This window comes from Hyperolius riggenbachi, chromosome 12 (genome assembly GCF_040937935.1).
Source record: "Hyperolius riggenbachi isolate aHypRig1 chromosome 12, aHypRig1.pri, whole genome shotgun sequence".
Taxonomy (NCBI): Eukaryota; Metazoa; Chordata; class Amphibia; order Anura; family Hyperoliidae; genus Hyperolius; species Hyperolius riggenbachi.
Window position 1 is genome coordinate 95,559,600 of NC_090657.1, and position 13,417 is coordinate 95,573,016.

Below are 13,417 nucleotides of genomic sequence, written 5' to 3' on the forward strand. Positions count from 1 at the left end.
AGTGGACTGGAGTCCTGATTGCAGGAGTGAGGAAAGGCAACTGTACACATTCCCCTAGCACATTGCATATGTTCTGCAGGTGGGAGAAGGAGAGTGGAGGGCAGAGTGACCATGGCAACTGCCTTGAATCTAAACCATGATTTGATTCTTAATGTGTTTTTTTGTTGTTTTTAAGTATATATGGTATCCAAATGTGTTTTATCACTAAAATATACATAAAGCAACATGTATTGTATACATTATTGCATCACTCTATTAGCAAGGGCAAACAATATAGACCATATGTAATCTATGTAGTCCAATTTAGAATTCATCAGTTTGCTGTTAAATGAATCGATTGCTGCCGGTTTTGGTTGGATATCATGGTAATTGCAGGAATAAAATAAATAACGAGGATTGGTTTCACACCTGCTTACTGATGGGCTATAAATAGCAGGAAGGAGAGTGCGTGTTTGCAGGTCTGAAAATAAGATTTGCTCTCAGCAGCAAGTCTGGGTCTGGTTGGAAATCAGATGTTTGGTCTAGAAGGAAACACGTGGTAGAAACGTGTAGCACTCAGTATTCACACATCTATGTGTGGCTGCTTTGCTAGCAGTAGTCTACATCTATTGCCGTGTACTATGGTTATTTTAGTCATTGTATTATGGGTGGTTATGCAATGATGTGCTGTGACAAAATCTAAGCACATTTATATTGTTTTTTAGGTAGGGCCTGTATTTATACAGCTTTATTATGATTTTGTTTTGGTCCTTTTATAGTATATAGAACACTTCACAGTAGCTCAGTCTAATCAATCTGCAATCCTCTGCATGCATTCATTATGACCAGTTTCAGGCTCCTTTCACATTTTGTGTAGTGGTATTGGCACATGGCATAAGAGCCTACCAAAGCACATCACACCGCACCATTACTTACAGTTTGGTTGTTGCGGCACACTGCGGCATCAGAGAAAAGACCCCAGAACGTCTTATATACGTCTTGTATTACCCAGTGACATCAAATGCCAGAAATTGTTACCCTTCAGTCACATGCACACTGCCGAACAGGAAGTGTAATGATCGGTGTAACACAGAGAGGATCCGATTATCGGTGATCTGCAGTATCACCGAGAATACAGATATATACCCGATTATTGATGATTGCAGTATCACCGATAATCAGATATATCTCTAACCTCTGGACACCTGAGTAATATGAGTGTTTGGTGCAACAGTAATACTTTGAGGAGAACACCCGTATAGAGGGTGCAAGGCAGTAAGAGATACTGCCCAAAGAACAGGCTCCTTCCAATGGCCTGAGGCTCCCCAAGGGGATGAGTCAGGCTGAGAGTGGGAAGGACCAGAGTGTGAGTGACACCTTTGGTGGAGTGTCACTGTTTGATCTGTGAACTATCTCTAAACAGAGGAGATAGTTCTCGAGGTCGGACAAGCCAGGTCGACAACAGATAGACAGATCAGATACAGAGGAAAGAGACTGATTCGTAATCCTAAGGCAAGCAAGGTTTGGCAACGGAGTATCAGATATAGCGAAGTACCAAATCAGAGATCAGAAGAGAAGTCAGGAAAGCAGAAGGTCATAACAATTAATCAACAATGTCTAGTCTTATTCACTTTCTTAGATCATTAGGAAATAGAGAACAGTTATCCAGACCAATGACTTCCCTGGAGAATATATGTTTCTCCATAGGCATCCCTAGAAAGACCCTCTCCACGATTTATCAGCTATTGATCACTGACACCACCTGGTCCTCAGAACTAAAAGCCAAATGGGAATCTGATCTCAATTGCTCATTAACAAACGACCGCTGGCAAAAGATACTCATGCTTAATCAAAAGGCCTCACTTTCATCCCGAATCAAGGAATCTAATTATAAGATTTTGGCTAGGTGGTATCTGACCCCTAACAGACTCCATAAAATGTATCCTAACACTAGCTCTAGTTGTTGGAGATGTGGGAAAGATGAGGGAACTCTGCTTCACATCTTTTGGAATTGTGAACTCATACAGCTATTCTGGAAACAGATACAGAAATACATAAAAATTTTAACTGATGGTGACCCAGTAGACGACCCCTCATATTACCTACTACATAACACTCCTAAGCCCGTCAAAAAATTTAAACGTTCCTTGTCCCGTCACTTGATTCAAGCAGCAAGAGTACTCATTGCCAGACACTGGAAATCCAGAAATGTTCCAACAATAAGAGAGTGGGTTAACGAAATAAAATATATATACCAGATGGAGTCCATGACTCACACACTATACAATAGAGAGGAGGTCTTCTCCCAAACCTGGATTCACTGGAACATATTCTTGGAATCAGATGACTATAAACAGATTACATTAGACTCATGAGCGGCACTCCTTGCCCTTCACGGAGGGGACATTTTGGGCCCTCGGGTAAACTGGTGTGAGCATTTTAGTTAGCATGGGGTCAACTGGGTCGGGTCGGTGCGGGTCCTCTGATATCACCTTTACTTCTTTTTTTTTTTTTTTTTTTGATCCTCACGGAGCTTGCTCTCTGGGGATTACACTCACTTTCTCTTCTCTTTTCTTCTACTCTTCTTTCTCCTTTTTTCGTTCTTCCTCCTTTCCTTCTTACATTACTTCATAGTAAATATCCTCTTCGTGAACAGAGCTATAGTCTCATTCCTCAATAAAGTATCACAACGCAAATAACACAAAATGCTATTTGGTATATAATGTATTGGATCATATCCCATTGATAAAAGCAAGATTTGTGATACTCTCCCAATTCCCCTTCAGATCCTTAGATGACTAGGGGTGGGGGGTGAGCGCCTGGATTCTAGATTCTAGATGTGCAGCACTATACCTTTTGATGTTATAAATAGCGGGAGTCCGTCTGTTCCCTCCCTGTACCCACCGATAGTAACGTCTTTATTGTATCTATAATATATGGTTCTGTACACGTTTCATTATCTGTACCGCCTTTTTCTTTTTTCTTTCAAAATAAAGAATATTTTAAAAAAAAAAAAACAATGTCTAGTCTTTAGGTGTGAGCTCCTTGATCATCAACACCCTGGAACTAGTCTGAAGTATAACAGGATGGTAAAGCTAATTCCTAGTCTTGGGTGTGAGCTCCGTAGTCATCAACACCCTGGAACTAGTCTGAAGAATAACACAGATAATATACAGTATTCCTAATCTGGGGTGTGAGGTCTGTGATCATCAACACCCTGGAACTGGTCTAGAGAATAACACAGAATCTGACAAAAAGGTCTGAGTGCTTCCACGTAGTGATCGCAACGGCAGACACCAGAGAAATGACCAGCACCCAGTATATATACTATAGCGCTCTCCAGCGCCTCCCCTACGTGCTGGACCAATGGGAACTGGTTGAATTGTCAGCTGACCGGCTTGGTCAGCTGACTCCCTTGGTCAGCTGACTCCCTTCTGGCTGTCATAAACGCTCTGCCTCTCAGCGCGTCCTTCTGAACCTGTGTGGACTATCAGTCCCAGCCACACCAGACATGCGCTGTAAACCATCCGCTGTGCTGGGCGCGGAACCAGCCGCACCGCTATCAGAGCATGCGGCGGTTTCTCCGCGTTCAGCCATACTGACAGATGTAGGCCTATGCGTGCAAACCGCCGCGTCGGACGCGGAATCCGTCGCCTTGTTCTCAGGACATGCGGTGGTTTCTCCGCGTTCAGTCATGCTAGTAGATGCAGGCCCACGCGCGCAACCTGCCACGTTGGACGCGGATTCAGCCGCCTTGCTCTGAGCAACCGCGGCGGCTTTTCCGCGTTCTCACAGGAAGTGTGTCAGATTATTTTCCCCATATGCACACTGCACTGCTACTGCTTACAACTTTAACCACTTTTTTTACTTCTGCCACGCTTCCCTGTATATAAAACATCTGTAAACACATGTAAACACTTGGTTCTGTTTTTCTGTTCTATTTTTAGAACACGGAGTTACTAACATGGAGTTAGTATAGCAAAAAGTGGCCAGAAAGTATCCAGATACACCATTATACACTTTCCCATAGAAAAATTAAAAACATTTTCATTATTTTTTAACTCCTTCCACCCCTACCCCAAAATAAAATATTATCGCCATACATTGCAATAGGGACACAATTTAAATGTTGTAATAACCGTGACAAATATATAAATGGTGTCTGTTAGATCTACAATAGTACATTTTATTTTTGAACTACAATGGCTGAAAGCTGAGAAATTGTGATTTTTTTTCTTCTTCCCTGTAAAATGCATATAAAATATTATAATTATTAGCAAAACGTACTGCCCAAAGAAAGGCTAGTTTGTCCCGCAAAAATTATTATATAGATCATTTCAGTGTGATAAGTAGCGATAAAGTTATTACCAAATGAATGGGAAAAAACTTGAGGTACAGAAGTGCTTAAAAATGTTTGCATTCCTGTTGACTTCCATTGAGTGCATACACATTATGCATATACATGCATTTAGTGGCAGTCTAGAATAGGCAATCAGGAAGGCCAGATTGGTAATGTTTTGGTAAACACAGTACAAAATACAAACTCCATTGGGCTGGTGGGACTCAAATCCAGCACTGTAGAGCTGCAGCTTTCAGTGCTCAGGGCTGATAAGTTTCAATGGTGAACCTGACAGAGCAGGGCTGTAGGCAATTACCGATAATACGTTTTGCCCCCCAACCAAACTATATTCCTCCCTCCAACATAAAATACTATCCACCCTAACTTAAATATCACATGTATAGCACTGTGGGGATGGCAATATAAAAGACCCCCCTCATTCACACTCTCTGAGAGCCCCTCAGCATTTGCACAGCAGAGCTTGCCTCGGAGTCTTATTGCTTCAGCAGAGCTTGCCTTGGAGTCTCATTTGTATGACGCCCTCTAGTGGCGCCTCATTTTGCTGCAGGGCGTCATGTAAACGAGACACCAAGACAAAATATGAATCCTCTTCCTGTCTGCACGGACTGGAGAGTGACAGAAGCACGCTAGAGTGAGTTTAAATTGCAGAAGCCTTTTTCACAGTTCCTTCTGCACCCCCAAAGCTTCTTCTACCAGGCAATTCATTGGCCTCAGTTCACTAAGATCATGCTGGAGATAATAAGGCAAGAGAAAACTTACCTCCACACAGTAAGAGAGTTACCTTATCTCTTCATTCCTTAAAGAGGAACTGTAACGACAAAACGGCCCCTGGGGGGTACTCACCTCGGGTGGGGGAAGCCTCAGGATCCTAATGAGGCTTCCCACGCCGTCCTGCGTCCCTTAGGGGTCTCGCTGTAGCCCTCCGTACAGCGGTGACGCAATATTTACCTTCCTGGCTCCTGCGCAGGCGCTCTGATGGCTGTCGGCGCCGAAGTAGGCGGAAATACCCGATCGCCGTCGGGTCTGCTCTACTGCGCAGGCGCAAGTTTCCGGCGCCTGCGCAGTAGAGCGGACCCGACGGAGATCGGGTATTTCCGTCTATTTCCGTGCCGAAAGTCGCCACAGCGCCCCCGCTGGAGCCAGCAAAGGTAAATATTAAACTGACAGTCGGCACAGTCGCCGGCTGTTCGGAGGGCTGCGGCGAGACCCCCGTGGGACAGAGGACGGCGTGGGAAGCCTCATTAGGATCCCGAGGCTTCCCCCACCCGAGGTGAGTACCCCCCAGGGGATGTTTTTCATGTTACAGAGTCTCTTTAAGTTACCTCCTCTGTAGTTAATTTACCTCCTCTGTAGTTAAGTTACCTCCTCTGTAGTTATTTTCACACGCAGTTAATGAACAGCCTGTCTTTAACTCTGGAGTTATTTTAAGGATTAAAGAGTTAACTTAAAGGGATACTGTAGGGGGGTCGGGGGAAAATGAGTTGAACTTACCCGGGGCTTCTAATGGTCCCCCGCAGACATCCTGTGCCCACGCAGCCACTCACCGATGCTCCGGCCCCGCCTCCGGTTCACTTCTGGAATTTCAGACTTTAAAGTCTGAAAACCACTGCGCCTGCGTTGCTGTGTCCTCGATCCCGCTGATGTCATCAAGTATGGTCTGTGTCTGTGCAGTACACTCCTGGTGACATCAGCGGGAGCGAGGACACGGGCGTGCAGGCGCAGTGGTTTTCTGACTTTAAAGTCAGAAATCCCAGAAGTGAACTGGAGGCGGGGCCGGAGCATCGGTGAGTGGCTGCACCAACACAGGATGTCTGCGGGGGACCATTAGAAGCCCCGGGTAAGTTCAGCTCATTTTCCCCCGACCCCCCTACAGTATCCCTTTAAAGACAGAAGAGTTAACTTTAAGTTTGCCTGAGGTAAAACGTTTCCTTAATACTACATGCCTTATCACCATGGTAACAACTCTAGAAGAGTTATTAAAGACAGGAGATAAGCTTAGTGAATTGAGGCCATTGTGTTCAAAGATCATCAGCACCTTCCAATGTTGGCTGTACTAAATATATTGAGCCACTCACACCAGAGTGGTGCTGTATGCTAAAACAAAATTAGGAAGTCAGATTACTCTGATTTTTGTGTTTTGGGTGTCTGTCCCCTTTCAGATATAGTAAATGGGTCTGAACCACACATCATGGTGGCCAGCAGTAGTGTGAAGTCATGGTAAACCAGTATGCCCTCCAAGAAACCAAAGAAGGCTGTTGATATTTCATTTCCACTAGAATAAACTCAAACCAGAGTTAAGTTGTGGGGCCCTTGCCATTTTATACCTTAGTGCTTCTTAAGCTACATAAACCTGGTGGTCTGAACTCAGCCGTGGTAGATGATAAAGACCGCCATGGCCGAAAATCGTGAGCCAGACCAGCGTGTGTACAGTGTCAACATGATATCTGCTAATGATCCGGCACGACGGATCTTTGGCGATCTCTGACATCAGATTGTTCTCCCCCACCTGCGGGAATCGCATGTTCCCAACTACCTACACTGCATTGCAACATATTTGTCACGTGTGGCAATTAAATATTCAAAGGATTTGAACCACATGTCCTCTCAGTCATCATCCAAACCCGGAAGAACATCCAGCCATGGCTGTTTAACTGGATGCCAACCGCGTCACGCTGAGGGGCGTGTCCATGGCGGCAGCCCCAGGACTGCCTAGCGCCAATCGGTGTGAAGTCCTGGGGCAGGGATTTGCAGGAGATCGCACGTGCATCTCCGCTTGGATGACTGAGCTCTACTACGCCATCAGCCTCCCATCAGCGATCGCCGCTAGGAGACTTTTAGACAGCAAAACCACCGTCTATTTACTCCATACAGCACTGCGATCTAAGGAAGCGCTGTACTGGGGACAGCCAGGTCCCTCCGGCAGGCTCAGGGGTGATCTGCTGTCATAGGCTGAAGCCTATGACAGCTGATCAGTGAATTGGCTTGCAGGGGGGGGGATAAAAAAAAAAAGACAGAAAATAAAACAAATAATATTTACAGAAAAATAAACATCCTGGGAGCGATTAGACCCCACCAACAAAAAGCTCTGTTGGTGGGCAGAAAAGGGGGGGGAGGAGCCGGGAGAATCACTTGTTTGCCAAGTTGTGCGGCCCTGCAGCGAGGTCTTAAAGTGAACCAGAGACGAAGCACCCTCATATATTTGACCATATATATCAGTGGGAACATTAGAGAAAACACCTACCCTGCTCTCTGTTTCATTTTTCACTGCTCAGTGTAACGATCGGTGTAACACAGAGAGGGTCTGATTACCGGTGAACTGCAGTCTCACCAGAAATACAGAATATACCCGATTATTGGTGATCTGCAGTATCACCGATAATCAGATATATACACTAACCTCTGGACACCAGGGAGAACAAGTGAGTGTTTAGATGCAACAGTATACTTTGAGTACTACACCAGAAGTATGGCCTAGACTCTCCAGGAGGGAGGAGCTAGGCTGAAGGTAGGAAGGTCAGAGCGTGAGTGACACCCGAGTGAGAGGGTGTCACTAACAGGTCTGGGAACTGCCTCTAACAGTAAGGCCAGTTCTCGAGGTCGGCAAGTCAGGTCGTTAACACACAGACAGATAAGGTACAGATTCAGGAGGCAGATACGGAATCCAAATAACAGACAGGGTTTGGCAACGGAGTATCAGAATAGCAAAGTACAGGATCAGGAGGCAAATACAGAGTCCAGGAACGAGCAGAGTTTGGCAACAGGATATCAGAAATAGCAAGGTACAAGATCAGAGTTCAGAAGAATAGTCAGGCAGGCAGAAGGTCATAACAAATAATACAATTCAATGTTCCTAATGCTAAGGTGTAAGCGCCTTGATGTCAACACCTTTGGAAACTATGCTAGAACACAGATACAGACAAGGTCTGAGTGCTACCACATTGTGATCGCAACGGCAGACAACCAGAGAATGACCAGCACCCAGTATATAGTAAAGCGCTGGCCAGCGCCTCCCCTAAGTGCTGGACCAATGGCAAGTGGTGAAATTGTCAGCTGACCCGCCTGGTCAGCTGACCCTTTTCTGGCTGTCATATAAGCTCTGCCTCTCAGCGCGTGCGCGCGTCCTTCTGAACCTATGTGGACTAGCAGTCCCAGCCACACCAGACATGTCTTGCAATGTAACCCCCGACTAAGCGAGCGGTGGTTTCCCCCGCGTCCGGCCGCAATGTCAGCTGCTTCACCCTGCGTGCAATCCGCCGCCTCCAATGCGGAATCCGCCGCTCTGCCCATGCGGCATGCAGCGGTATCTCCGCGTTGTGCCGCCATGTTAGACGCGGAAACAGCCGCCTCACTCTGAGCCTTTGCGGCGGCTTTTCCGTGTTTCCTCACACTCAGCCTGCTTCTAATCATCCCTGATAAAATCCCAGACTGAGCATTCAGTCTGGCTTTGCTCAGGAATCATTATAGCAGAGCCAGAAGGGGGCAGGCTTGGGCTTGAAAAGACATCAGGGAAGACAGACGCAGCTATAATGATTCCTGAGCAAAGCCAGACTGAATGCTTAGTCAGGGATTTTATTCAGGGCTGATTAGAAGCAGACTGAGCACTGAAGAATTAAACAGAGAGCATGGTAGGTGTTTTCTCTAATGTTCCCACTGATATATATATATGGTAAAATACATGAGGGTGCTTCATCTCTGGTTCATTTTAAAGCTGCAGTGGCCTAATTTGTGAAAAATGGCCTGGTCTTTAGGGGGGTTTAAGTCTGTGATCCTTAAGTGGTTAAACGCTGTGACATGCGTCTTGGTTAATAGAATAGTATTTTGATATATAACAGACAACGGCCTCATCAAATTATTATTAGATATTATTTCTTCTATCTCAGTAGTGATAAGTCTGACTGTGTCACGACCAAACTGAGCAGCAAAAGCATGTCTTAATTGAATAAATATACACTTCAAGATGAGGAATACCCTTTGAGTCGTCCTTTAGAACCATGCTCTTACCCCATCAGGATGTTTGATTAAAATAACCTAACTTAAAGCATTCTGTGCTCTTTTTCAGGATATGGTCATGCTGCCCCTGGCACTGATGCTGGAAAAGTCTTCTGCATGTTCTATGCTGTCCTCGGGATTCCACTCACCCTGGTCATGTTCCAAAGTCTGGGTGAACGCATGAACACATTCGTCAGGTTCTTACTAAAGAAGCTGAAAAAATGTTTCCGCATGAGGAAGACTGAGGTCTCCATGGAGAATATGGTGTTAGTGGGATTCCTGTCTTGCATCGGTACGCTTGGCATTGGAGCAGCTGCCTTTTCATACTTTGAAGGATGGACATTTTTTCACTCTTACTACTATTGTTTTATCACGCTTACAACTATCGGGTTTGGAGACTTTGTTGCCCTCCAGAAAAACGAGGCACTGCAGAAGAAACCACCATATGTAGCATTTAGTTTCATGTATATTCTTGTAGGACTGACGGTTATCGGGGCCTTTCTTAACTTGGTTGTCCTTCGCTTCTTGACCATGAACTCTGAGGATGAAAGACGTGACGCAGAAGAGAGAGCTTCCTTGCGGAGGGCACAGAATGCCATCGGCCTCCAGTCAAAAATGGACGCCAGGAGTCGGAGTTCAATATTTCTTCCAGTAGGTGATGCGACAAGCCAGATAAATCTCATACCACTTATGCAGGATGACAATGAGAGAGGAAGACGTAGATCTTCAATTGCCACCTCTCGAGACGGTTCTTTTTGCACCTGTATGTGTTATAGGTCTCCATTTTGTGACAGTCCTGCTATATCTCATCATGAGACTCTGACCTGCCACACAAACCCCGTTTACTACAACTCAATCTCTTTTAAAATTGATGAAATTTCATTAAGTGCTCGGGATAACACTGGTTTCTCATCTCCTGACAGCATTTTTTCACCAGACAACCAGTGTTACACAGACCATTTCAGGGCGAGAAGAAAATCATTTTAAGGAATTGTGTTGTGACTTTCATTTTTGTTTCCTTTTTTTTATTATGCTTGGTACTAAATTGATTTTCTTGTGTTGAAAAATAAGCAGATCCTTCAGTTCAGCTCACACTGTTCTAGAATTAATAGAACTTATTTCCACTTTCTTTCTTTTATTTTACACATAAGACAGTTATGCTAATAGAGACTTGTCATATTGGGAGAGTCAAAACTACTGTCAATCACTCAATTAGTGTCTGTGTGGAAAATAAGTAACAATTGCTCATGCTCTGTGCAGCTAGTTACTCATACAATTATTTTTAATGGTAAGTATTAGAAATGTATTGCTTCGTGCAAACTGAAAGAAGATATAATAAGAAATGACAGAAGTCAAATAAAGGTGTTTGTTTTTTTCTTATTTAATGTTTTTTATTCAATCAGGATAACACTCAATATCATGTATTGGAAACATTATATTTAATGCAGCTCTAACTGCTTCACTTGCAGGTTTTTTATGGACAGCTAGGTTCTTGTTTTATTGCTATGTAGAGAATGTGGCTAAAGTCTGGTACACACCTTATGATTGGCCAATGACTGACCAATTTTACCGCCATTCATGTAGTATGAGGGCCAGCAGACTTTGAATACTATGAGCAGATTGTGTTGGTAAACACTCATACTACATATAGGTAGTAAAATTGATCAGCGAATAGCCTATCAAACTTGAAGGTGTGCATCAGGCTTTAGGGGCCGTTCACACTGCACGCGTTTCCAGCCGCGTTTTGGAAACGCGTGCAGGTGGCCGACACGCACGACATCAGACAGTGCATAGAGTGCACTGTCTGATGTTCACACTGCATGCGTTCCGGACCTGTGCGGTCCGGGAACGCATGCTGCACGCAGATTTTGCAAAAACGCGCGGCTGTCCCATTCACTTTTCAGTGATGGGATCAGCCAAGCAACGCATACCAACGCGGATGGCGTGCGTTCGCATGCGTGGCCGTCTGCATTTGTGATGTGAACAGCCCCTATGTTGCTTGTTTTTAACGGCTTTCAAAACAAAGCACTACGAATCTACATCCTGCAGGGGGCGCTGCGGCTCTGAAAGGGGGTAGATTTGACTGCTTCGGAAACCGCACATATCTGCCGCTACGACGATCACGTTGCTTTCCCCCGCCCCAGTTCACTTGCCCTGCCGTTTATATGACAGCAGAGCTGTGTGAGCAGGTCAGGAGCAGATTTCATTGGCTCCTGACTGCGTGATCACTATAAGCCAATTCCATTGGCTTACATTGACAGACAGGGTCAGGAGCCAATAAAAGCGGCTCTTGGTCGGCTCACACAACTCCATAGCGATGGCAGAGAGAGGAGCCTGCGGCAGTGAAAGAGTGGCAGGTATGTGCGGCCATTTGTCGGTGTGCAGCGGTTTTTGGTACCAGCAGTGTCTGGTCCATAATGGGCCAAAGACTGCTGGTACGCAAGTGGTTAAGAGATGTATGTTTTTCCGCTAAACAGAAAAGGAAAATAAACTCATAAACAAAAAGTTAAACCAGAGGTTGGAGCTTTAAACAAAAAAAATTGAGATATGTTTTTGTAAAATTTTAACATTTGTTCATAATACATTTTTAAGTGTATTTTATTAGCACCAAACAGAATGAATCACATATGCCAAACCAACACCATACATTCCATTTCTGTTGCCTGCTCAATATATTATTGTACCTGATGAAGAAACCCCTCTGCAACATAAAAGGTCTTACCTATGCAAGGACCGTCATGCTTTTTTGCCCTGTGCATATTGCTTTGTGGATAATGGTTGAATATTTATACCTATATACATATACAGTTTGTTTACTGCTTTCAGTGTATACAGAGTTGATATGGACCAAATTAAATGGAATATGTGCTTCAAATAAAATATGAACTTTAGTACTTTCTCTGTGCTCTAAATACATTTGTAGGCTATTCAACTAAGACTGGAGACTATATTAGACAAATGAATGATTTATAAGTTCTGTTCAGTGAACAAATATAAAAATAAGTGGCAACAGCTGCCAAATTATAAAAATAAATATGTTATGCAACTAGTATAGGAAAAAAAAGAAAGAAAGAGGACAATAAAACAAACCACAAAAATTATTAAAAAAAAATATTGAAAAGTATGCTGAAGAGAGACGAGTATGTGTTGCAGTGTGCTTTATGTTGTGGTTTATTTTTTAAAAAAGGTAATGGTTATTTATTTGCTTCTATAGTTGGAGTACCAGACATGCAGCCAGTAGAGGTAAAACACCTGGGCTTTCTCACAGGAGAGGTTTTCACATCTTATCAATAAGGCTAATTCACAGTGATCAGTTGCGTTTCAGAATAATTCTGCATGTCAACTCACTACCCATACAATTCTATGGGGCCTATTCACAGTGATGCATTGTAACTGATCGCTTTATTGTAACTTGCTGCATTGCAGGCTTTGTATTAAAGAGCACCCGAGGTGGGTTTGATAAGTTACCCCCCCCCCCCCAATCGCCAGGCTAGCGACACGCAGATTGTCGCTAGTCTGTTATTCACCTCTGCCCTGTCATTCAGCGCTGCTTCCGATTGGAGGAAGCTTACAGAGGCGGGGAGGGAAAGGTCACTGACAGGGAGCTGTGCTATACAGGAAGCGGGGGAGCAGCAGTGAATTACAGGGCAGAGTTAAATAACAGACTAGCGACAATCTGCGTGTCGCTAGCCTGGCAATTTTTTTAATGGGGGACAGCAGAGCCCGGGGAGGGAGGGGAAGCAGGAGGAACTCTGTAAGGACATAGAGGCTGCTCATTCTATACAGAATGTGCCTCTGTGTCCTCGGGTTCTCTTTTAGTCTATGTCCAGTCTCTATTGCAGTTCACTCTCATTATAACGCTTGTGTTATGCAAAGCACTGTGAACTTAGCCTAATACCAAGCTAAGAGCAAGGAGAAAAAAATAAATAAAAAGTATTCAAAATAGGTTACTGGAAGAGTGTGTGTGTGTGTGTGTGTGTGTGTGTGTGTGTGTGTGTGTGTGTATAGTGTGTGTGTGTGTGTGTGTGTGTGTGTGTGTGTGTGTGTGTGTGTGTATAGTGTGTGTGTGTGTGTGTGTGTGTGTGTGTG

At 44.4% G+C, this 13,417-nt stretch overlaps 1 protein-coding gene across 3 annotated transcripts in view; it reads left to right on the forward strand.

Moving 5' to 3' along the window:
- LOC137541433 (potassium channel subfamily K member 9-like) overlaps window positions 1-12,194 on the forward strand; it is a 96,195-nt gene extending 84,001 nt beyond the window's left edge. For all 3 annotated transcript variants that reach the window (XM_068262717.1, XM_068262716.1, XM_068262715.1), the window contains one exon: window positions 9,399-12,194. In XM_068262717.1, the coding sequence (XP_068118818.1) occupies window positions 9,399-10,315 (917 nt within the window). In that variant the 3' untranslated portion in view covers window positions 10,316-12,194. The remainder of the gene's footprint in view (window positions 1-9,398) is intronic.
- Window positions 12,195-13,417: the final 1,223 nt, after the last annotated feature.